The sequence below is a fragment of the Pimephales promelas genome, chromosome 22, assembly GCF_988280905.1.
Source record: "Pimephales promelas chromosome 22, fPimPro1.hap1.1, whole genome shotgun sequence".
NCBI classification, from domain to species: Eukaryota; Metazoa; Chordata; class Actinopteri; order Cypriniformes; family Leuciscidae; genus Pimephales; species Pimephales promelas.
In genome coordinates this window covers 26,741,770-26,764,425 of record NC_142790.1, presented here as the reverse complement: position 1 = coordinate 26,764,425, position 22,656 = coordinate 26,741,770, and the positions used below count along the sequence as shown (strand labels likewise).

Below are 22,656 nucleotides of genomic sequence, written 5' to 3'. Positions count from 1 at the left end.
ATATTTTGAAATGTAACTTTTTCCCTTGGTGCAAAACTGAATTTTCAGCATCATTACTCCAGTCTTCAGTGTCACATGATCCTTCAGAAATCATTCTAATATGATGATTTGGTGTTTAAGAAACATTTATTATTATTTAATTGATAGAAAATGTAAAGAACAGCATTTATTTGTGTTTGCTTCGTAAAAGTATTAATAAAAAACATTCAGATACAGACCCCAAACTTTTGAATGGCAGTTTGTGTGTTTAGGTGCATGTTTGAGACTTACATAATTATGGTTTTCTTCGGTATTTTCGTCTCTTGTTCCGTTACTAGTTGAAAAACAACATATTAAATGAGTTGCATAATCAAACAAACATCACATTTATTTTAGCTATTCAATTTCAGTTAATTCACTGCTTGTCAAAGAGGTAGAAATATGATGCTGAAATATGAAAAATTAGGGGTGTAACGATTCCCTCATTTCACGATTCGATACATATCACGACACGATACGATATTATTGCGATACTCCAAGACATATGGTAAAAGGACAATGGTGACACCAGGATAGCAATATTCATGATTCTGAAGCTGAAATTACTAGTTATTGTAGATGAATATGCTTGCGCGCTTTCATTGACTAGATATATTTAAAATAATGTCGGACACTTTTTACTGGTAACATCAGACATTTGGCATTATCAGGACCCACAAATATTCCCACATTGCATTATTATACATTATAATCAACATTATATATTGTACACTAAAACTCAGAAATCTTGAATTTTTATTTTGGGGGGACCATCCACGATACATATTGTCACTTTCCACGATACGTATTGTTGCATTTTTGTATTGCGGCATGATATATTGTTACACCCCTATGAAAAATACATGGTCATACATTTATGTGACAATGGTTATACTTTATGGAACCATGAAACGATCTTTCATAGTAGCCCCTTTTATTAAAACCATTAATAACATGTTTTTTAATCCCTTTTTAGTAAGTGAAATCATAACAGATGGGAAAGGCTGTCATACTTTTATGGTTTTTTAATTCGGTGGCATATGTGTGTTGACAGGTGTCTCGTACCTTCTATAGTGATGGCCTGATCTGCTCTACGTTCTCCAGCCTTTGCCACAGCAGGAGTGATCAGCTGTGCCGCACACCTGGCACTGCCCAGACGGTTCGACAGCTGCAAATGAAGAATATGATGATCATTGGCTTAATTTCTCATGCTTGGAGTGAAGTAAGAACTGAAAGGACTAAAGTAAGGATGTCCATACCTCACATTCATAGTGTCCGAGGTCTCTTTCTCCAGGGTTCTTGATAACAAGAACCAACACTCCACTGCGTGATTCAGTGTATGTCTGAAACTTCTCCTGGTCTGTCAGTAGTTTACCATCCTTAAACCATCTGTGCAGGGAAATGCCATGGCTTAACACTAACCCAACACATTTTGTCAGTGAAATGGATGACATTATTGGGTTTAGTCATTTATGGAATGCCTTGATGTCTCATTATTGAAACATATAAAAGTTTGGCATTGGTAAAATAAATCTGATTGAATATTTTAATATTTTCAGCATCATTACTCCAGTCTTCAGTGTCACATGATCCTTCAGAAATCACTCTGATATGATGATTTGCTGCTCAAGAAACATGTTAAAACAGTTGTGCTGCTTATATATTTGGAAAGGTGATAATTTTTTTCCAGAATTCTTTGATAAATGAATATAAATATGACATTTAATTTTTGTTTAAACGGAGTCACTACCTTATCTTTGGACTTGGTGCACTCTGAATGGTGCAGGTGAACTGAGCATCTTCTCCTGGAAAGAGTGTGGCGTTCCTGATCTTATTCACAAAACGTGGAGGTACTGCAAGATACGGAATCAAAATCGACACAAATTTAAAGAAATCTTGTGAAACCAGCTTTACCAAGTTAGTCACGTCCGTCACTCACCCTGCACTGTGATTTTGCCTAGTGTGCTGGCGTTGCCCGCAGAGCTGGTGGCGAAGCACATGTACTGGCCAGAGTCGTCTGCCGTCATGTTGTCCAATATGAGTGTGCAAGAGCCGTCCGGGTCCTCAATGATGATGTGATGAGGATCCGCTTCCACAGCTCGCCCGTCTGTTTGTGAGAGTCACGTGAATGAATTACTTTACTTCTTAGAAGATATCAAGAGGGGAAACACCCAAGATTTGGTGCCTTACCTTTGTACCAGGTGACTTGTGGTTTTGGGGCACCAGTGACCTTGCAGGCGAGCTTTACTGTCTGTCCAAGCTCTGCTGTTAAGTCTGTCAACACTGAGTCGAAATCTGGAAGGCCTGTAATAAAGGTAAAATGCTAAATGTTAGGACTAGGGTTTATTTAAGACCATGACTTTACTTACTGCCACCCTCCCACAGGTGGGACGCTTGCCATTATATTTTTAAAACAATATTATCTTAGAAAAGACCATAAGTAATATTGACAAACTAGATATCATTTGAAAGCTTACAATCTCTAGTTTCCATATCTGGTGACTGATTTTCAAAATATATTACAGAGGAGCCGTAATTTGCAACAAAATTACAAAATTTGTTCGTTTGTAGCCTAACTTTACCTTTTTACTTTTGGCGATTGTATTTAAGCTTCAAAATGGAAAAGTTTTGTTCATTTGTGATGAATATCATGACGAACAAAACACGTAAGAATCATAAACCAATGGAGAAACCAAAAACAAGGAAAAAAAACGAAAACTAGGGTTCATGCTAACGTTGGCGACTTACTCCACGCTGGCATGCTGAACCGCTGCTGAAGGTCACGGAGGTCACGGAGCCACGAGTTCTTGATGATGACAGTCCGTGCCTGCAGAGTGTATTTTCTCACAGAGTCCTCACGCTCATGCCAGATCTCGAATGCTCTCTCATCACCCTCCACAGTGTCGTTCACATCAATGTTTGTGAGCTAAAGCAAAACAATAAAATATTTTTTACAATATATTACATTTATACAGTATTATTTTTTGAGTGACGTTATGAGGCAAAACCAGTGATTAAGAAATCCATAAAGACATTTAATCGATATTGGGCCATTTTGAATTATCGCCATTGGTGCTTGGCTTTGTGAATTTTTAGTAAATGTTGTGTAAAATACACTGCCCAAACGCAAATGCTTAAGAGTCTATGACTAGATAATTATTGCAGTGATTATTAATGTTTCTATCATGTTATATGTTTAGGAACACTTCTTTTAACCCTAATTGATGGAGAGTTTATCTTTTCATTTCTTAAACAACCCTGTAGGAAGACACATCATGGCCATATTCCAGCAAGACTCATCTGGCTCAAAGGTTTGGAGGAGCATGAAGAATCATTTCCACACATGAATCGGCACCTCTGAGTCAATACAAGATCTTGAGCAAAAATGTATGCACCTCTTGATGGAAATAACACCACAACATTTATTTCTATTAAAAGATTTGCTCAAGATCTTGTATTGACAATGCAATAGTCCAGCCCTCTGTAAAGTCTCCTCCAGCACATCCCAAAGACTTTCAATGACTCACTTTCACTGCAATTTCACTGACTCTTAAGCATTTGTCTATTTAAATCCAAACAGCGACTTTCTTTCTGGCCAGGCGGTGTACGTGTGTCGCTTAATTACAGTCATTTAAAAAGCATTTGATAAGCTCTAACCTTCATCATATTCTTAAACACATATGTTTGGGTGTCCATATTTGTGTCTCTCTTCTGCTTGCAGATGACCACATGGTTTTTGAAGAGGAAAACATGGCGGTGGTGACCTCTGGAAGATGATCGAACTCCAGGAGCTCCTTCCCAAACAGTGAAAGGCCCCTGTAGAACAAAGAAAAATCCAGAACTTCACAACAAGCAAGTTACAATACAAGAAATATGAGAGCACTGTATGACATTTGAGATTAGGCACCATACCTGTCTGATAGGTTCTCCCAACGCCTCCAGATTGGCGGGGTAGTTCTCTATGAGAGATACATGGTGTGTGTTCTCTGAGCGCTGGGAGAGGGATGACACCATTGCAAAGGCTTGCTCCAACAAACAGCAGTTCTGACCGTTCTTTGCTTTGTTCCGGATCAATTCCTATAATGAAATCGGGGGATTGGAAAGGGATGCTCACTTTCAATTATTATGCATCACAGAATACATAAATATTCTTAAATGCATTTCTAGATAGTTATTCAAGTGGAAATTGGAGATTTTTCTTCACACAGAAACAAACGCAGTATTGTGGTATTCAAGTTTTTGATACCTTCAGTAAAGCCCTGTACTTTAGTATTCTCTCTGGTGGTCTCTGAAGATAAGCATTGATACTGAGCACTGGACACTCTGAGGGGTCGACATTTGCCAACTCTGAGACTGTATAATCCTATTGGAATAAAGATTTAGAACATGTTATGTTCTGCGTCTTTTAAATACCAAATTAGTTTACAGACAAAGAAAAAATGTGTCTGTCACTAGAAATCCGTCACTATACTTGTCAGTATTTTTGTAAACCCACCTTGAAATATTGGTGCACTTCTTTCTCACCGATGGCGGACTCAGCCTGTGACTGTCCAATGAGGTACTGTAGATATTTCTCAAAACCTTCAGAGTTTTTTAAGAAATGCATGGCAATGTCATCATCAGTCTCACAATCACGCAGACCGGGCAGCAAAGAGCTGGAAAACAGACAACCGTATTCATCAAGCTTTTTACTGTTGTCACATCTGTATGACAAATGAAGAAAATAGTTCTTTACACACTAAATTTTAGATTTAGGCCTGGTTTCACAGACAGGGTTTAGATTAAGCCAGGATTAGACCATTCTATGTTAGAATATAAACAAATGTCTGAACGTTGTACCTGCTGTGGAAGGATTTTAAATCACTGATATTACGGAAGATGGTTTCCTTCTGGCTGGCGATATCAGGTGGTGTGCTCTCCTCATCCACGCGCTTCAGATGGTGTGATGTGAAAAACTCAATCTCTTTCAGAAACTCATTCTCTGTGTTGATCAGCTCCTGAACAAGTTGACTGGGTACAAGTGAAATATAGAATGAGTAGCTAGTAGTACAGAATAAAATGCACATTTTATGTGTTCAAATTTTACCAGAGTTTCTTCTTGTACTCGGTCTCGGTGACTTCCTCTCTGGTGGTCTCTGGGAGGTCCGCTACATCTGCAGACAGCTACAACACAACCAATCCATCATTAGTAAGAAATTATAAAGATACACTAGTCATTACATTATGTGCATTTTTAACCCTAGTGTCAAATTTAAAAATCACTAGTCCATTATAAATGACCCTAATTTAAGTTTTCATCAAATTAACCAGTGTCATTAGTTGCACATACATAGAATATATATATATAATTTACATATTTACATATACATCATTTTAAAAAAATATTCTAAACAGACCTTCAGTCTTTTGTCAAGATACGCAGGTGAGACCCATCCCTGGCGAGACGGGTTGGATTTGGTAGGCTTGGTACGGACCAGCCATTTAAGTGGGTGGGCAGAGTCCAAAACCTCCACATACTGGCCCTCTTTCAGAGTGATGGTATCTTTACTGACACCCGTGGGATTGTAATCAGCTGTCACCACGTAGATATCAAACATCTGCACAGATAAATTGAGATAACAGTACATTTACAAAATGTGTAGTGCTGTCTTCACTTTAAAAACATGACAATGCTCCAGATTCTGCTTTTAAATATCCTTTGGTGAACTAAAGACTCACATAATAAATAATATGAACTACAATTTTTTCCCCAGTTTTACAATAAATGGTAAATAAATGTGTTTATTATTTAAACAGAATGCAACATGTCTGACATATAATAATAAATTTGTTGATGAGATCAAGAGTGTGATGTTTGTGATACCTCTCCCCTGGCATCTCCTTCATCCGATTCAGATGATGAGTCTGCGATGAGAGATGCAGGGCGTGATCGGCCGTGATGAGGAGATGGCGATGGTGTTTTTGTTTCATCATCACTGTCAGCTCCTGGGACACGTAATGAAGCTTGAAGCAGACAGTGATAAAAAGGTTAGAGGAAGAAAGAGATAATGTTATTATCAGCTCTGATGGCATGGGCTTTAGTATCACATGTGAACTAATAACATATTTTCAGATTATGGAATTCAATTAAAAATCAGCAGACTCAGCAAGTAGGGTCATTTAATAATATTAATCTGGATTATAATATCTATCTAAAATAATAAAAATATATATAAAAATGTCCCCCATATGGTTTACCAGGCCACACACACACCTTTAACATAAAGGGCCTACTTCAGAATTTCAATCATATCCAAAATGTATCCAAAATACTTACTTGATATCGGGTATATATATATATATATATATATATATATATATATATATATATATATATATACATATATATATATATATATATACATATATATATATATATATATATATATATATATATATATATATATATATATATATAAATATAGCCGATGCACCTAAGCAGCATAATTAGTTATTCACATAAGATATTTGATAACTGATGTCTGTTTTAATTTACATTTAATCTCGCGATGAATCGCGATGACGAGTTCTTCTCCTGTGAAATATTATTGCCGCCGTTTTTTAAAATAGTTAGCACAGCTATAACGTTAGCTACTGCAAATTGTAGCTAAAAACAGTTACAAAAAAGTGAGACAGCACGAAGAGATCAACAGTGCTAGGCCTAACATGGAAATAATATCGCCAAAATGGACCCTGAGAGCGATTTATGAGGAAAACTGTCCAGTTTCGTGAACCTAAAGACAAGGTAAGCAGAATTATTCATATTTAGCCTACAATTCAAATTCGTGCGTGGCGTATCTTCTCGCTTCTCGTATAATAAGTGAACATTGTGTTTCATTTTGATCGTGTCTCTGGCTGGTGGGTGTCAAGATATTGATGGTGGTTTAAAAAGTTTGGGATCGACTAGAGTTTGAAAACAGAGATAATTGTGTGTTAGTTTACTAACAGTGTAACGTTACCCAGTCAAATTCTTCCATTGCTCAATTTGAGCATATTCGAGAATATTCAGACAAGCTTTAGCCTGTAGTGTAGCTTATTTTGTAGAAACAGGAAAAGATGCAAATATGAATTGAGCTCACCTTTGAGGTCAGTTTTTTTTTAAATCATCTATGACATCTATGATATAATAACTACTGCTGTAAACCATGTTTCTCCTGTGCTTTAACATGCACTGTCATGCTTGTGCAAAACCAAAATTGTGCCCACACAACATTAATATATCGCTCATGCAAAAATCCTTTATCTAAATGAATATGGCAGTGAGCGTTCATCCATTTTCTCTGTGTATACTGAAACAGAGACACCTTGTAAGTGTAAAAATGAGACACTGAATTTCAAAATGTCCAGTTTATTTTGTATTGTGACAAAATGGCCCTGATTTTAAAGAACCATGACTTTATTACCACTTGGCCACACTTAAAGCATTTTGTACGTTACATTTTAGATTTAGGTGTTTTCTTTCTTTAATTTTTCAATGGTTAGAACCCAAGAAATAGACAAGCAACGTGATTAACAACAGCATAGCCTCATGGAGAAAAAGTCAAAGTTCTGGTGTAATACACTGAAGGTTCTGCGGATACATACTGGTTACTTTGGGCCAAGATTTCATCCACTGGAGCACTTGATGGTTCTGTAAGCTGTCTGAACAAATCAATGCTTCAATGAGAATGTGAGTGAATAGAGGGATGAGAGGATGGATGGATAGTTTGATGGATAGACAAAAGAATGGAGTCAGTGAACTGCACAGGAATCGGGGGATCCAGAAAGATAAGGTTTTATATATATATATATATATATATATATATATATATATTTTTTTTTTTTTTTTTTTTGTCAGTAAACTGCATAGGAATTATATATACAGTATATACTGTTTATATATGGAAGGGAAGTCCAGGAAATTATGCTCACAAAAAAGTCCTGAGTATAATTAATGATTTAAAAAGTGAATATTTCAGTACTCAGTACATCCTGTGAGATGAATTCAAAGCATTTGGGCACACGCAAAGCTCATTCAAAAACAGTGCATACTGTTTTGAGTGAATTTTAGGATGCATTCTGTAGAGAAAGACTACATTAAAACAATAAATTGTTATTTTGCACTATTGTTACTTATGACATCAAGAATAATACTTTAATTTAAAAAAAAGTACAGCACAAATAGTACACACATTTATACACAGTGTAATTCACAGTAAACTGTGGTAGTGCAGGTTACAAAAATATTAGCTCAATATTGTTGGCTGAAAATTATTGTTTTCTCTTACCTTGGGTGAACTTGGCTGATACCATTTCTGTGATTTGGGTTGTGAGTTTTTGTAAGAATTCCTCTGTACCCACTTCACCCATGTAAGGTAGTTTAATCTCTCCTAAGATGTTTTCAAAAGAGTCACTTATATTGTAGTAAATTACATCAGAACTACCTGATGGCAGTCACTCACTCTGATATAATCTGACAGCCCACTAAAAGTATAAAGTAGTTAAAATAAATTTAATTAAAAACTTAAAACAGAAAATCATCTATCAAATATTCACCTTTGGCCACTTCCTCCGGTGGGCTAATAGTAATTCCCAGAACCCTGGAGAAGAAAATATTATAATTAAACATTAACATCCAAATGTGTAAAACTGTACAATGTTTAGATGAATAAAATAATTTAATTGATAGCTGTAACCTTTTAAATTTAAACTTACTGTGGCCCCACTTTGCTCTTTTGCTCTGGTGCTGTTGGATAGAAAATTATAAGCATGATGATTAAAAGACCAGGTTATTTATTAATAAATCCATTTAAATTGGTACACATACCAGAAATATTCTTGGTATAAAATAATATTATATATTAATAATAATAATATCCTGACATCACTATCGTCTATAACTAAACCATGAGTTCCTGACCTGTCTCCACATCCAGCCGGGCTGTGTTAACCGACTGTCCAGCACGGTTGGTGGCAATGCAAGTGTACATGCCACCATGATTTTTTTCCACTTCCATAAGGATTAGACTATGCTGACGGCCAGAGCTGGCCACCTTGTAACCTGGTGTGTCTGCCTTGATCCACAAAACATCCTTATCTGACACTTCCTTTAACCAGTTCACAGATGGGGTTGGGGAACCTTCGGAAGACAGTGACTTAGCATGTTTTCACCTTTTGTAACGTGCAACTAAACATTACTGTATTTCTCAAAATTGCATGTAAATTAATTTAATTTATTGTGGTAACACGCCATACCTTCCACTTTGACTGACAGCGTTATACTTGCTCCCTGTTTCACCTTCTTGTTGCTGAACCTCTCCAGAAAGCGTGGTGGCACAAGTGGCACCTTTGGATCTATTTGTGGAAAAATACAAGTGGCATAGCAAATGATATGCATGCTTAATCTTTCTCAAATTTCAAAATGCAGTTGCGTTCATACCATATGGAACAACGACTCACAATGTGCTGTGTGCAAGAATATGTGACATTACAGATGTTTACCTCTCATTCGTCCCTGTTCAGGAGCTGGGCGCTCTCCAGGAGCTAGCAAATGGAAATCATGTAAACAAACAAACATTTTAGCATTTTTTTAGCACATTATAATAAAAGCACATTTTATTTGAAAAAAATCACTATAATGATCATTTACAATATAATTTCACCATGCTTCCAATTCCTATCAAAGACCCCATGGAAGTGACACAAAAAGGCTTAAAGCTTAAAATGAACATTTACCCAGTACATTCAGTCGTGCTGAAGAGTAGGCAGATCCAGCTATATTGCTAATGTATGCGGAGTATTCTCCGGTGTCCTCCCGCTTAACATCCAAAACCTCAAGACTGTGCTGATCTCGCACGGTTGACAATATAATTCTGCTGGAGGCTTGAAGTGGGGTGCCATCTTTGAACCAGTAAACTCTTGGTGAGGGAAATCCTGCAGAATGGTGTTGAAACATGAAACTTCTGCAATGTAACAGCTGAAAATTAAAGTCGTCTTAGATACAAAGCTATGTAAATGTGTATGAAGAACATAAACAAGGTAATTAAAAATAGGATGGCCAGAAAAAAGAATGTAGGACATTAATGTCATGCTCAGAGTGGCTGGATTTGAATAGCAGATACAACAAGTGCAGATGTAAAAAAGGAAACACTTGGAATAAACAGTGCATAAATAAACAAAATAGAGATAAAATAGATTCTGAAACAAAAGAATTAGCATCCATGAAAAAAAAAACATAACTGACCTTTGACCTTAACACTCATTTTGGCAATGGGTGCTCCAGGACTGAGGAATAAATCGTGCAACTCATCCAAAACCTGAGGAAGCTGCTCATCCTCTGCCACAGACTCAAAAGCCTCTGTGTCCCTGTGCTCCGAGCTAAGAGAGCAAACCACACAAAAGCAGAAGCCCGTGTAAAACTAGAGACTTGTTTTGGCTGGATTTGTGCAAAATGTATTGTGTACTTGTAATATTGACATGCTCTCACCTAGACACATAGCCTTTAGCACTGACATAGGAAGACGTCTCTGTGGCATCAGCTGCTGTGTCATAGTCTGAGCTGCAAGACACTTCAAAGATACACAAGACTGAATCAATGATTTGTTAGAAATAATAAAGCCTTCATCTTAAGTATGTTGAAAATGTAGGGGCATTTTGGGGACATCTACAGGCAAACAATGAGAATTCTTCTTACAAAACGCATGCAGTTGCATTCTTACTCTTCACAGATGCACCGGTAAAAGAAAGTGCCATCTTTGTTAAAGCGCTTTAATAGTGGATTACATTGCTTTCTCGTCTATATTTGATTTGACACTTTCTTTTAACAGTGTACTCACTGTCCACTCTCAGCTCAGCCTTGCTGGAGGCGATGCCACTGTCATTTTCAGCCATGCATCGATATACGCCCATATCTGTGGGAAGCACAGCTGTGATGATCAGCTGGTGACGACCTTCCTGGTCTTCATTGATCATGTAGTGGTCGTTTTCCTCCAACAGCTTTCCATCCTTGAACCATCGCACAGTGTGAGGGTGTTTGCCAGCAATTACACAGTCAAAACTGACTGGAAATCCATCAGGAACATCCTGGCTACGAAGCTCCGTCAGGAAGACGGGGGTCGCTGGGAGGTTGGTGGGGGATTAAGATAACGATGAAGAGCAAACAAAACCGAAAAGAAGAGAACATAGCAATTTGATGCAGAACCAGGCGAAAAACATGACATGCCACCACTTTAAGATCCAAAAAACAAAGCAAGTCACAACATTTTTGTAAATATCAAAAGTGCTGCCCTATAATGTGAAATATAATCCAGTACTGAATAGGGTTGGGTATCGTTTGAATTTGAACGATTCTGATTCCGATTGCGATTCCTTGTTTCGATTCCGGTTCCTGACGATTCTCGATTCTGATTCTTTTAAGAGGCAGGGTCAAAAAAGTTTAGCTAACCTTGCTAACCAACGGCCTTTCTGAAGGAAATACTCCTTCTGTAAAAATACTCCTTTTGTCACAAATTTAGCATTTTGCCGAGATTTCGTTATTTTTAGAAAAGTGAAGCCACACTTTGGATCGCCGACGTAAGGTACCCATGTTCGACTCGCGTGGTTATGTCAACACTTCCGGTAGACGCTTCTTCGTTGGTGTTGTTCAGCTGTTTCTTCTTCCGCTCGGCGGACTGTGAATATCGAAACTAGGAATCGAAATTTTAACTTTTGAACGATTCCGGGAAAAACGAAAAGTTAGTCTCGGTTCCAATCGATACTCGATTCTCGATACCCAACCCTAGTACTGAACCATGCAACTTAATGAAGAACCAAACAACAGCAAAAACAAAACCAGATGGAAGAGGGGTCATACCAGGGGTTCCTGTCATGAAAGCAGGCATCGGTCGGTCCTGAGTTGGGGTTTGGGAGCCATCTTGGGAGAGGCCCATCTTTGTGATACGCAGCTCTACCTTAGAACCTGCTGCTGGTATGACGATCGTTTCAATGGGCACTCCTTGATAAGTAAACATTTCCTGGAAGCGCTGGGAAGCCACTTGAGCTTCTGCACGGTTATCAAAGCGGATGTAGATGTACTGATCGTCTTCCCGGTAAGACTGTAGATCCGGTGGCGGTAAATCTCCTTCATCCGCACTCAAAAAAGGTTCCTCCTCCACATCCGGAGGAAGGCGAGTGCGAAGAAGTCGCCGCAATCGCTTACTTGCTTGACGTAAAGTCTCATCCATCTCACTCCCCGAGGAGCTCTCAGCTTCACTGTCTGCACTGTAGCCTAGAGTGAGGGGTCGTCGCCCAGAAGATTCCCGCATTGACCCTATGGTGACTTTACCACTATGGGTGGAAATGCCAAATTTATTGGTGACTTCACAAGTATATACACCTGTGTCTTTGGTTGTGGCAGCTGTCACTACTAGAGAGCAGGTACCATCATTATAGATATCAATATGGTGGTGCTTGCCGTCTACTAAGGGTTCACCATCCTTTAGCCAGCGAACTTTATCTGGCTTACCCTCCACAATGCACTCGAGATGAATTGTCCCATTGGGCTCCTTAGTCTGCTCTTTGAATACTTCTTTGAAGACTGGTCGCATGTCCTTTCTGGCTTTATAACCTTTGAAGGCTGCCTGAATCTTGACAGCAGCATCTAGCAACTCGTCCCCTTTCTGAGCTTCCATGAGGGGCTCCACAGAGGTCTTTGTAACAGATTGCTCAGTCATCTGGAAGTGCTCATACAGTTTCTTGGAGGCAGTGGTCTCAGTGTGACTTTCCACTGTCATCGAGGAATTGCTGCTTTTCTGCAGGTAAGACACCAAGCTTGTTGTCCCACTGAGAGATTCCTCATCAGAACTGGTATAGAGATTAGGCCCTGCTGTGATTTTGGGAGCTGGCTCAACAGGTCTCTCTTTCTCTTTCGCTTCTTTTTCAATAACTTTTTCTTCTTTGCTTTGTGCCTTTTCTTTACCATCTTCTTCTGGTAATTCTGAAATTGAATCTAATGTGGGTTCCCGACTCATTCTCCTCTTCTTGGCCACTGCCTCCCACAAAGCATGTAGGTCTCCCTCAGAAGCAGCTTCAGGAGGCAGTTTGGGCTGGCTGCCTGCATCCTGACAAAGTGTTGTACCATCTCCTGTAATCAAGGAGTCATAATAAATCAGTCTCACTTACTGTATGCATATGGTAACATTTTTATGTTGGACATAAAGTTAATTAAATACATCAATAATGTGTCTACGCAACAGCAATTGATTAAGAAAACTCAGGTAATCTGAAGGTGTGAATAAAGAATAAAGTAGCATTATAAACTGAAACAATAAACGAAACAGAAGAGCTAAAAACATTGAATTAAAAATTAAAAACAAACAACCCACCCACCCAAAGAGACTTTAGGAAGAGGAAAAGGAGAGCAAGTTAGATGTAGAGATTAAGCTAAATAAAGTACCTTCAAGGTTGAGGTTGATTGAAGTCTTTGCCTCATTTGAGGCAACACAACAATAGACACCCTGGTCTGTAGGCTGGAAATCCTTAATGAGCAAAACTTGGCTCTTGCCCTCTTCTACCACTTGGTACTTGGCCCCAACCTCTATCTCTCTGTTGTCCTTGTGCCATGTGACTGATTTACTTTCTGCAGAAAGTTCACACTCCAATTGAACCATCTTTCCTTTTTGGAGCTTAGAGCTGGTTAACATTTTGGTCATGGTCACTGGTGCATCTGAAGACCAAAAGAACATTCGGGTCAGTGACGTGCCGCACTGATTTGCACTTCCAGGAGCAATACATATTATATAATAATATAACATAGGTTTAAAATTATATACATGTTTTAATCTCACATCATCTGTCCTCCTCACTGTTCTTAATTGTGTGAAATTTCAAAAATAGGTAATTTTTAGACTATTAATGTGGTCAAATGTCATACGGACAAACGGAATTCACTTAAAGTTATTTAAGACAATTGTATTTAAAATTATTAAAAATGTTTAAAAATGATACAATTTTTCATTTGGCATATTTTTTCAAGTCTTAAGATAAGCATATTAAAGTATCAGTAAGATAGTCCTTTCAGAAATGTCATTTGTATCTAAAACAAATTGTTCCGCAAAAACACATTTTCCCTATGTCATACGGTAAAACAAAGTTTAGAAGCCATTTTGGAACTGGATATTAATGACTTAAGTCATGTGAAATATGATGACATTACTCAGAGGACCCCTGAAGACCAGCCAAGTTGAAGGCAAGTTTAAGATTTTGCTCCTACATTTGGGGTAATTTCACCTTTTCCAAGTGAGTTACATGTGTCACAGATTTGGGTGTCATATGGTCAAACGTCAAAAAAGGGTTTAAAACATTTAAAATTTGAAAAAATATTTATTTACAGGTGAAATATAAAGTTTAAAAGTCAAGGTAAAGGGTAAAGATGGAAGGAGGTGGCCAAGCAACTGCCTGTTATAAATGACACAGCACAAAATTGTCATAAGGGCAAACAAAAAATGTCATACAGACAAACGGTTTTACCGTATGACATGTTGTTATACCATATGACACAGAGCATTTAACTGTTATTTCTTAATAGTTATATAACATATATAGTTTGTATGACTACTATGAATTAATATTAACATATATAATATATTTCTGCCTATTTTAAGCATTTTTTCACATTATTACAGATGCCTCTTTCTAGTAAGGAGAGGGGTGCACATTTCTGTGCAAAGCTAAGCGCAGATCCTGCAGCTAGAGAGGAGAACCTAGCCAAGAGGAGGGAAAGGGTATATGATGTGAGAGTATATGATGCCAGTAATGTTAGGATGTGCCAGTTTAGTCAGTATAGGCAGTATCTCATCTATAGGCCTGAGTTGAAGTCAGCATCACAATGTTTCTGGAAAGTGGCTTTATATTCAGTGGGGCCAAAAAGTATTTAGTCAGCCACTGATTGTGCAAGTTCTCCAACTTAGAATGTTGAGAGAGGTCTGTAATTTTCATGATAGGAACACTTCAACTATGAGAGACTAAATGAGAAAAAAGTAAACACTGTAAACACCAGCTACAGTGTGTGCAAACCTGGTGAAGACTTATAGGAAACGTTTGACCTCTGTCATTGCCAACAAAGGTTATGTTACAAAGTATTGAGTTGAACTTTTCTTATTGACCAAATACTTATTTTCCACCATAATTTACAAATAAATTCTTTAAAAATCCTAATGTGATTTCCTGGATTTTTTTTTTCTCATTTTGTCTCTCATATTTGAAGTGTACCTATGATGAAAATAACAGACCTCTCACATTATTCTAAGTTGGAGAACTTGCACAATCAGTGGCTTACTAAATACTTTTTGGCCCCACTGTAGATATATTATTCACGTGTGTGTGTGTGTGTGTGTGTGTGTGTGTGTGTGTGTGTGTGTGTGTGTGTGTGTGTATCTCACTGTTGTAAATCTAACTGATATTGTCATGTTTTACATATAGCACGTCCCATGTGTTCCTTGTACTGAAAGAGAGTTGAGTTGACTAAAAAAGAAATGTTCATGTGTTGGGAAATATATTCTACTGTTAAAAAAAGGTTCACTTGAGATGCCTGTTTCTTTGAAATCATTTTGAATTGGCCTACATAAATTTATTACATTAAAAATGCAATGAAACATTGAAATTGTACTATGTCATACGGTAAAACAAAATATGTCATATGGTAAAACATTGAATTTTAAAATAAATAAAAATAGATACTTTGTTTGTTTACAAGGTTCATGAAAATAATGGAGGAGAGCTAGTATGATATACACATATATATAACTTGAAGGTATTTTTGACTAATTTCTTGCAAAAAAATAGAACAAATGTCCATAGATGACATGCTGTGGTTGTAAAAAACAAAATATCTAGTATTTGTGGTGTAGGTGGTTATATTTTGCAACTTGTTATATAATACTTACAGATCAACTATTACATTCATGGTTGTTTTTAACTGTGTCATGAATATTAAATTTAATTTATTCCTAAAAATCACTTCGTTTTACCGTATGACATTTTCAAGGACTGTATACAAAGAAACACATTAAAATGTCATATATTGTTATTTTTTATAAAGGGCACTAATAAAAACAAAAAATATACACATAGATGTACACAAAAAATGCTATATTTACTTTGTCCTTTAATTTTTATTTTTTTACCGTTTTGAAATTCTAAAACGTCACTGACCCATTCAAAGAACAGTTGAAGAAATGCAGCAAGAACTCCACAAGAACAAATTATTAGTTACAAAAATAGAAAATATACTTATTTGGAGTAATCAGTTAATTTAGATGAGCTTATTTCATATTAATTCACTAAAAGTATATTTCCTAAACTCCACTCACATGTTTTAAAATTTTAAAATGTCAAAATGTTTCTCATTTAAATAATCTGCCTACAGAACACGCAAAAAAAGATTAAGCTGGGCTAGAGAAGAGCGTTGTCTCTGTTTAAAATAAACTTAACAGGATTGAAAACAATGTTCCTGAACATTATAACCTCAACGTTTGTCTGTGCACTGCACATTTTACAGCAGACAGAGTACAATGCAGTCTATGCACATAATCTTCTCCTGAAAGACGTAGCCGTTCCCACAATCTGTTGTTTATGGATCACAAGTATGTCTTATTATTTGCAATTGTGTTTTTTCTATTAACAGTTTCAATTTTACATTTTATGGCCATTTTAGACCATTTCTTTTTTATTCTGGCCACAGTCCGAGGTTGTGATCGAGGCTACAGCATTTACGGCGTCTGGCAACCTTTTGCCACTCAAGTGCCTTTTTGGCATTAGTAATGCACACTGTGCCCTCCAAACAACATTTTTCTCCTCTTTTCCACCTTGCCAACGATAACTTGTACTTCACATTGAGTGAAGTTACGTTTTTTTTAAATTCCTCTCTGTGTTTAACATGATTTCGCAATTGATGAATATTAACTTGTGGGCGTTTCACGGACTATTTATGGGCAACTATGGGCGTGACATGAAGCCGCAAAAGCTGCGCTATATTTAGAATTGATTGTGATTTATTCAGGGAAAAATGCGTAGGATGTGCGTGCGCACGGTTGTATAAATCCGAATATTTCTGTGCGTACACACGTCCTATGTTTCATCCGTACGCAACTTCTGACGCAAATCCTACGCAAAGTTTTATAAATTAGGCCCAAGGAGTGAGGAACCCTGATCTAGGGCAGACTGCTAAAAGCAAGCCTTCTACACAGACTCATAGAAGCAGTTGGGTTAGATTAACATATAATATACTCACAATGAACTCTATAAGGTTGCTTCCGATAAATTGGTCAATTCAGTGAGTATCCACTTACCAAGTGTCACAGTTTGAGGCAGCTGGACAGGCTCTCCAATGCCAGCACGGTTAATGGCTGCCACTCTGAATCTGTAACCTGCCCCCGGTATGAGGTTTTCAACTAGAAATTCAGTATTGCACACTGGTTCTGTGTGGCAGGGCAGCCAGAGGACACTGTCCACTAGACGCATTTCCACCCGGTAACCAATGATTGGGCTTCCTCCATCATTGAGAGGGGTGAACCAAGACAAGGTAACAAACGTTGGGCCTTTACTCACCAGCTCTGGATCTTCAGGGGGATCAGGCACAGCTACAAAGCCAGACAAAATTAAAAAAGGTTAGTCAGAAAGTAATGGTAGAAAATTGTAATGAATGATGCACAAACCGACTCTTACCAATTGTGGTGAGTTTGGCCATGGATAATGCATCCCTCGCTGCAAATGTGATTTCCTGTGTGGGTTGAGCCTGGGCTTTCTTCAAAATGAGGCTGTAGGAAGAGCCACTGGCTCTCATGGCCCATTGGTCATTACGTTGAAGCTCAACCCCATTTGCATACCAAGTCACTTCACTCTCAGGCACAGCTTCATTCAAAGCACAAGTGAACTCAACTGGTTCTCCTGCAATGGCGGTCTTATCTTCCAAAGGCTTGACCACCTCCAGTTGCCAAGCTGTACAGAACACATTCATAACATTTAAATGCATTTACATTTATGCATTTAGCATCATATTTAATATATGATGAAACTAGAGCATGAAACTAAAACATAAAAGAGAAATGCCATACCTTTGACAGACAGAAGAGCAGTAGTTGATGAAGTTCCAGCTTGGAATGTAACCTTTGTGTTTTCACAAGGATGCAAGTCCTTTAAGAGCAGAAGATGGCGTCGGCCACTCTCAAAGGAAACGATCTCTACCTTTGCCGACTCCTTTACAGGCTTGCCATCGACTAACCACCGGCAGTCTTTGGTTTCAGGACGTGACAAGGCACATTCAAAAAGTGCTTCCCCACCACTAATGGTTTCCATGTTACTCAGCTCTTGAAGAATTTCAATGGGTTTAGCTGCAAAAGAAACACAATACCTGAAAAAACACTGGTTTTCAACATACCAAAACAAGTTGATGTAGTATATAACTGATTGACCTTAGATGAATAAAAATAATAACTTCTGACCCTAAAACAATAACTGTTTATTGCACAATCACACTCGATTGACGATTCTTCCAACATTTCACTAGCATGTAGCATTTAGTATTGAGTAGCATAAAAAGCAAAGGTAGCTGCAATAAAAGCTCATGATGGTTACTGCATAGCCAGCCAGACGAAAAACAGCAATTTTTGACTTGAGTATAAAAAAAAATGTTTTATTTGTGGGTGAATATTAGCTTAAAAATTGATTTAAAAAAATGTCAAATGTACTAAATACAAAATGTTGCAAAAAAACCCCCAATATATTCTGGAAGGAAAAATAACTGAAAGTTTTTATTTAGTAATTCACTTTTTTTATAAAGTCATGACGTATTAGATTTTGAAATTGGTATGGAGTATTATATTTCATTGACTACTGACATTTTGGTATCGTGGTCATGTGAAACCATCAGCATCAAATTGCTAAAGACTTGTCCTTGTAAAACCCTTTTTAGTAAGCCCTTATACTGAGTCTTTGTGATGATCCAAACTTTTGAGTTATGAATGACACACAGATTCTCCTCGTCCACAGGTGTGCTCACCTTGCACCCTGAGATGTGCCACAACAGAGGTTCCTTCTGCCTCACAGGAGTACATCCCCCCATCCTGAGGCTCCACACAGCTAATGTACAACCTTGCAACAGTCCAGTCCTGTTCCACTATTACCCTGCGACCGTCTGCTTGCACAGGTATGCCGTTTCGCTTCCATATGGCCTTGACTGGCCGGGAATACTGACAGATGAACTCTGCAGGCTGGTTCTCTGCTATGTGTTGGTCCTCCATTGCACTGACCACCTCCACATTGGGATCTATAGAGGGTTGGTGGTGGGGATAAGTAATTTTCTCAAAACCCCAGTGCACTTTGGAGTAGAGTTCTTCACCTCAATCCTCTTTGAGATATTGGGTGGTATTTAATCTAATTTGCAACTGAAATACAAGTCTCAGCAACCTTTGCAACTTCATCATCTAAGTCACTGCTTAAGCATTACTTAGTTATCACTAGTATGGTAAGGGTATCATCTTTTGCTTCTCTACTCCAAACTGACCAAGGACATGGTCAATTACAACCAATTGCCTAGTTGCAGTGTCAAGTCAAACTAAGGCCAAATTCTAGAAAAAGTACATGCAGCACAAAAACAGAAGCGTAGTTAAGATTGATGAGTAGCCTACAATGGTCTTTTCACGAGTTCACATTTACATACAATTAGAGGGAGTACAGTTTAATGCGTAATATTATTTAATGCGGAATTCGTCCCGAACCCAGAGTACTGTCCCCTCGTATGTAAAGGGTTAGGACTAGAAGAGTGGAGAAGGGGTGGTGGAGGGACGCAGCTAAACTGTCAATGGATTGAGGTGAGACTGCTGAATCTATATACACCGCTTATCATTTGATTGCTGAGTGCTCTTCACCTGTGTTAATTATCTGAAAGTGGTCCTCCCGAACTTTGTTAATAAAACATCATATTGAGAGTCTATGTAAGAACATTTTTCTTTTAAAGTTTGCACATTCATTTAGTAGAATTAATTACATATCTAAAATACTGTGATAAAAAATTAATACAGCATTTTTGCTGGTCTGCAGTCAATTCAGGCCTATATGCCACACCAGTGAAATGCTTCTCATCAAACCACACATACTGAGAGTAGGCAATACATATTCAAGTGTTCATACTGTAGCTGATTCAGACCAACAATAATATATACTCTATATGTGATGCGATCTGGGAAAACCCATCGGATGTTGCGCTCCTAATACATCCTAATATCTTAGCGACACTATACTTTCTTTAATAAAAAATAAATAAACTATCTTCACAGCTCGACAGTAAGGATGCCCAGTAGGCCAGTTTATCATTTGCACGTTTTTAAGTCAAACCAATTGCAACCTCATCATTTATAATAATACAAGGTTACATAGGCCTAAAACAATGAAAACAACAACTTTTGGCAGGACCAGTGAAAAGTTTGTCTGGACAAGTAAAAATCTGAACCACTGGCCTGACCGGGCCAGAAGAAATAATCCTTAGCGTTGAGCCCTGGTCCATATACAAATCCAAAATCATTGTACTAATTTATTAATTAGTATGCCGATTTAGTAAGTAATTAGAAAGCCAAGATATTGCAGCCAAAGCTACCGTTTAAGGTTAGAAATACACGGCACATTAACTACACGCATCCATGAATTTCCATTAAAAATACATATTTTTGTTTTCAACCTTACTGTATACTTTTCCTAATAGTAAAGTGTCTTGGCAGCTAACAAAAATATTACATCCTAGGCATGGGTAACCCAAAAATAGATTTAAGTACATACAAATCTTGTTCTATCAGGATTGCATTATTGAGCATGACACTGAACCGAAGGATTCTCCAGTGCACTCTGTGCAAAAATACTTTGGATTAAGATTAGTATTATTATTATTTTCAGTAATATGAGTCTACAGCATATATCAAAGAACACAACAGTAATCAACAACTTAAAGGACAGATTGTGACAAAATTCTAGATTTATGGTCCGACTGTAACTTATAAAAATCAAGAAATGTAAAAACCAAAAAAAAAAGGCAACCCAAATGCTTCAAAAAATGAGTAACTGACTTTAAAAGTTAGGAAATTCATGAACACAATATTAGTCAGTGCTATTTATTTAATTTTAAGCCTTTAAATCGCTCTGCCAAGTGCTACTATGCCCCTTCACCCCGTTCGGTACCTTTCACTAACAGTTTGGCGGAGGATGACAGGCCACCTGTTTTGAACAGGACTGTACCCGAATCATTGGGAGAAAGGTTCCTTAGGGTGAGAGTGTGGACATGGTCTTCACCCACACTTATTTCACTGAAGGTACTGTTCTCCAAACGTGTGCCATCTAGCCACCACTGAACTCTGCCTTTGGCATGGCGAGAGAGCTGGCAGGAGAAAATTGCCTGTTCGCCCACAAACACATCTGTATTCTTTATACCCGACACTATGAGGACCTCAACCTCTGCAGAGACCAGACACAGAAACCCTTAGATCACCACTGTCTAAAAATACAGTACGCGCATACATTGAGTAGCCTATACTTCATAAACATAATGCAAACTTCATAAAGACATTAGGGCATATTCAAAAAGCTACAGATTTTAAATAACCTCCAACATGTATGAGATAATTCTGTCTGTTTCATCTATAAATGTACTAAAACGCAATATGCAATTGACTTAAGAGTGTTATTTGATACCTTGCACTGTGACTGATGCTGTGGTCAACTGGTCTCCAGCATCACAAGTGTAGTAGCCATTGTCCTCTGGTTCCAGATCATGGACATGGAGCTCCAGCACACATCCTTCCTGTTTCATCTCAAACTTCTTACTGGGTTGGAGCACCACTCCACCCTTTCTCCATTCTACACTTTTAACTAGTTTAGAAAGTTCACAGCGCAATGTGATACTATCTCCCTCTATTGCATTCTGGTTCTCTAACTCCTTCTGGAAGTATGCAGGTTGACCTGATGATGGATGAGAAAAGAAGTTGAAAGAATGTAATTGTCAGATTTTAAAAATGCTGCCAATATCTGTGAAGGAATCAAAATCTTCTTCGTTCCACAAGAGAGCCAGTTACAAAGCGAACGGAAACTAGAACATAAGTTGGTTCTTCTTGGAATCTGTGTTCACTTTCATAGTCAACAGGCATGTTGATAAATTAAAGGCCTACAAACCCATTTACCTTTTACAGTAAGGGTGGCGCAGCTTTCTGCATCTTTGGTTTTGGATGTATACACCCCTGCATCCCCTTCCTCCACCCTAAGGATGCGAAGCTGATGGACGGCTCTATCCTTGTAGAGCAGATACCTGCCCCCTGCCTTTATCATCTCCTGCTCTTTGTACCAGGTGACAGAGGCCTCAGGGTCGGAAGTCATGCAGGACAGTGTGACTGTTTGACCCTCTTTGGCAGTCAAGTCCAGAGGCTTCTCTAAGAATACGACTATGGACAGGAGAAACCCAAACCCAAGTGCTGTCACATCATATTGTCTACCTGAAGACTCTGAAACTTAGACACTTGAAGCCATTGAACAGACACAGTGATACACTAAAAAATCTTTACTGAGTGAGAAACTCATGCTTTAACAATTTTGGATAGGAATTGGAGA

At 37.9% G+C, this 22,656-nt stretch overlaps 1 protein-coding gene across 2 annotated transcripts in view; it reads right to left on the bottom strand.

The window, feature by feature from the left end:
* The window catches only part of obscnb (obscurin, cytoskeletal calmodulin and titin-interacting RhoGEF b), a 57,136-nt gene that overhangs the window by 4,825 nt on the left and 29,655 nt on the right, over positions 1–22,656 (bottom strand). The window contains exons 46-80 of one of the 2 annotated variants that reach the window (XM_089125694.1): positions 22,233–22,490; positions 21,748–22,014; positions 21,238–21,510; positions 19,070–19,336; positions 18,126–18,401; positions 17,737–18,009; positions 17,361–17,651; positions 13,469–13,738; positions 11,888–13,156; positions 10,872–11,153; positions 10,523–10,604; positions 10,280–10,413; positions 9,772–9,969; positions 9,538–9,579; positions 9,292–9,390; positions 8,957–9,175; positions 8,752–8,782; positions 8,593–8,636; positions 8,325–8,426; positions 7,642–7,698; positions 5,882–6,021; positions 5,415–5,615; positions 5,105–5,181; positions 4,858–5,028; positions 4,514–4,673; positions 4,265–4,381; positions 3,931–4,095; positions 3,676–3,834; positions 2,767–2,944; positions 2,209–2,322; positions 1,958–2,125; positions 1,769–1,871; positions 1,278–1,407; positions 1,084–1,186; positions 271–313 (exon numbers count right to left, since the gene is read on the bottom strand). In XM_089125694.1, coding sequence (XP_088981820.1) covers positions 271–313; positions 1,084–1,186; positions 1,278–1,407; positions 1,769–1,871; positions 1,958–2,125; positions 2,209–2,322; positions 2,767–2,944; positions 3,676–3,834; positions 3,931–4,095; positions 4,265–4,381; positions 4,514–4,673; positions 4,858–5,028; positions 5,105–5,181; positions 5,415–5,615; positions 5,882–6,021; positions 7,642–7,698; positions 8,325–8,426; positions 8,593–8,636; positions 8,752–8,782; positions 8,957–9,175; positions 9,292–9,390; positions 9,538–9,579; positions 9,772–9,969; positions 10,280–10,413; positions 10,523–10,604; positions 10,872–11,153; positions 11,888–13,156; positions 13,469–13,738; positions 17,361–17,651; positions 17,737–18,009; positions 18,126–18,401; positions 19,070–19,336; positions 21,238–21,510; positions 21,748–22,014; positions 22,233–22,490 — 6,763 coding nt within the window. The remainder of the gene's footprint in view (positions 1–270; positions 314–1,083; positions 1,187–1,277; positions 1,408–1,768; positions 1,872–1,957; positions 2,126–2,208; positions 2,323–2,766; positions 2,945–3,675; positions 3,835–3,930; positions 4,096–4,264; positions 4,382–4,513; positions 4,674–4,857; positions 5,029–5,104; positions 5,182–5,414; positions 5,616–5,881; positions 6,022–7,641; positions 7,699–8,324; positions 8,427–8,592; positions 8,637–8,751; positions 8,783–8,956; positions 9,176–9,291; positions 9,391–9,537; positions 9,580–9,771; positions 9,970–10,279; positions 10,414–10,522; positions 10,605–10,871; positions 11,154–11,887; positions 13,157–13,468; positions 13,739–17,360; positions 17,652–17,736; positions 18,010–18,125; positions 18,402–19,069; positions 19,337–21,237; positions 21,511–21,747; positions 22,015–22,232; positions 22,491–22,656) is intronic. The other variant, XM_089125695.1, reaches the window with a different exon arrangement.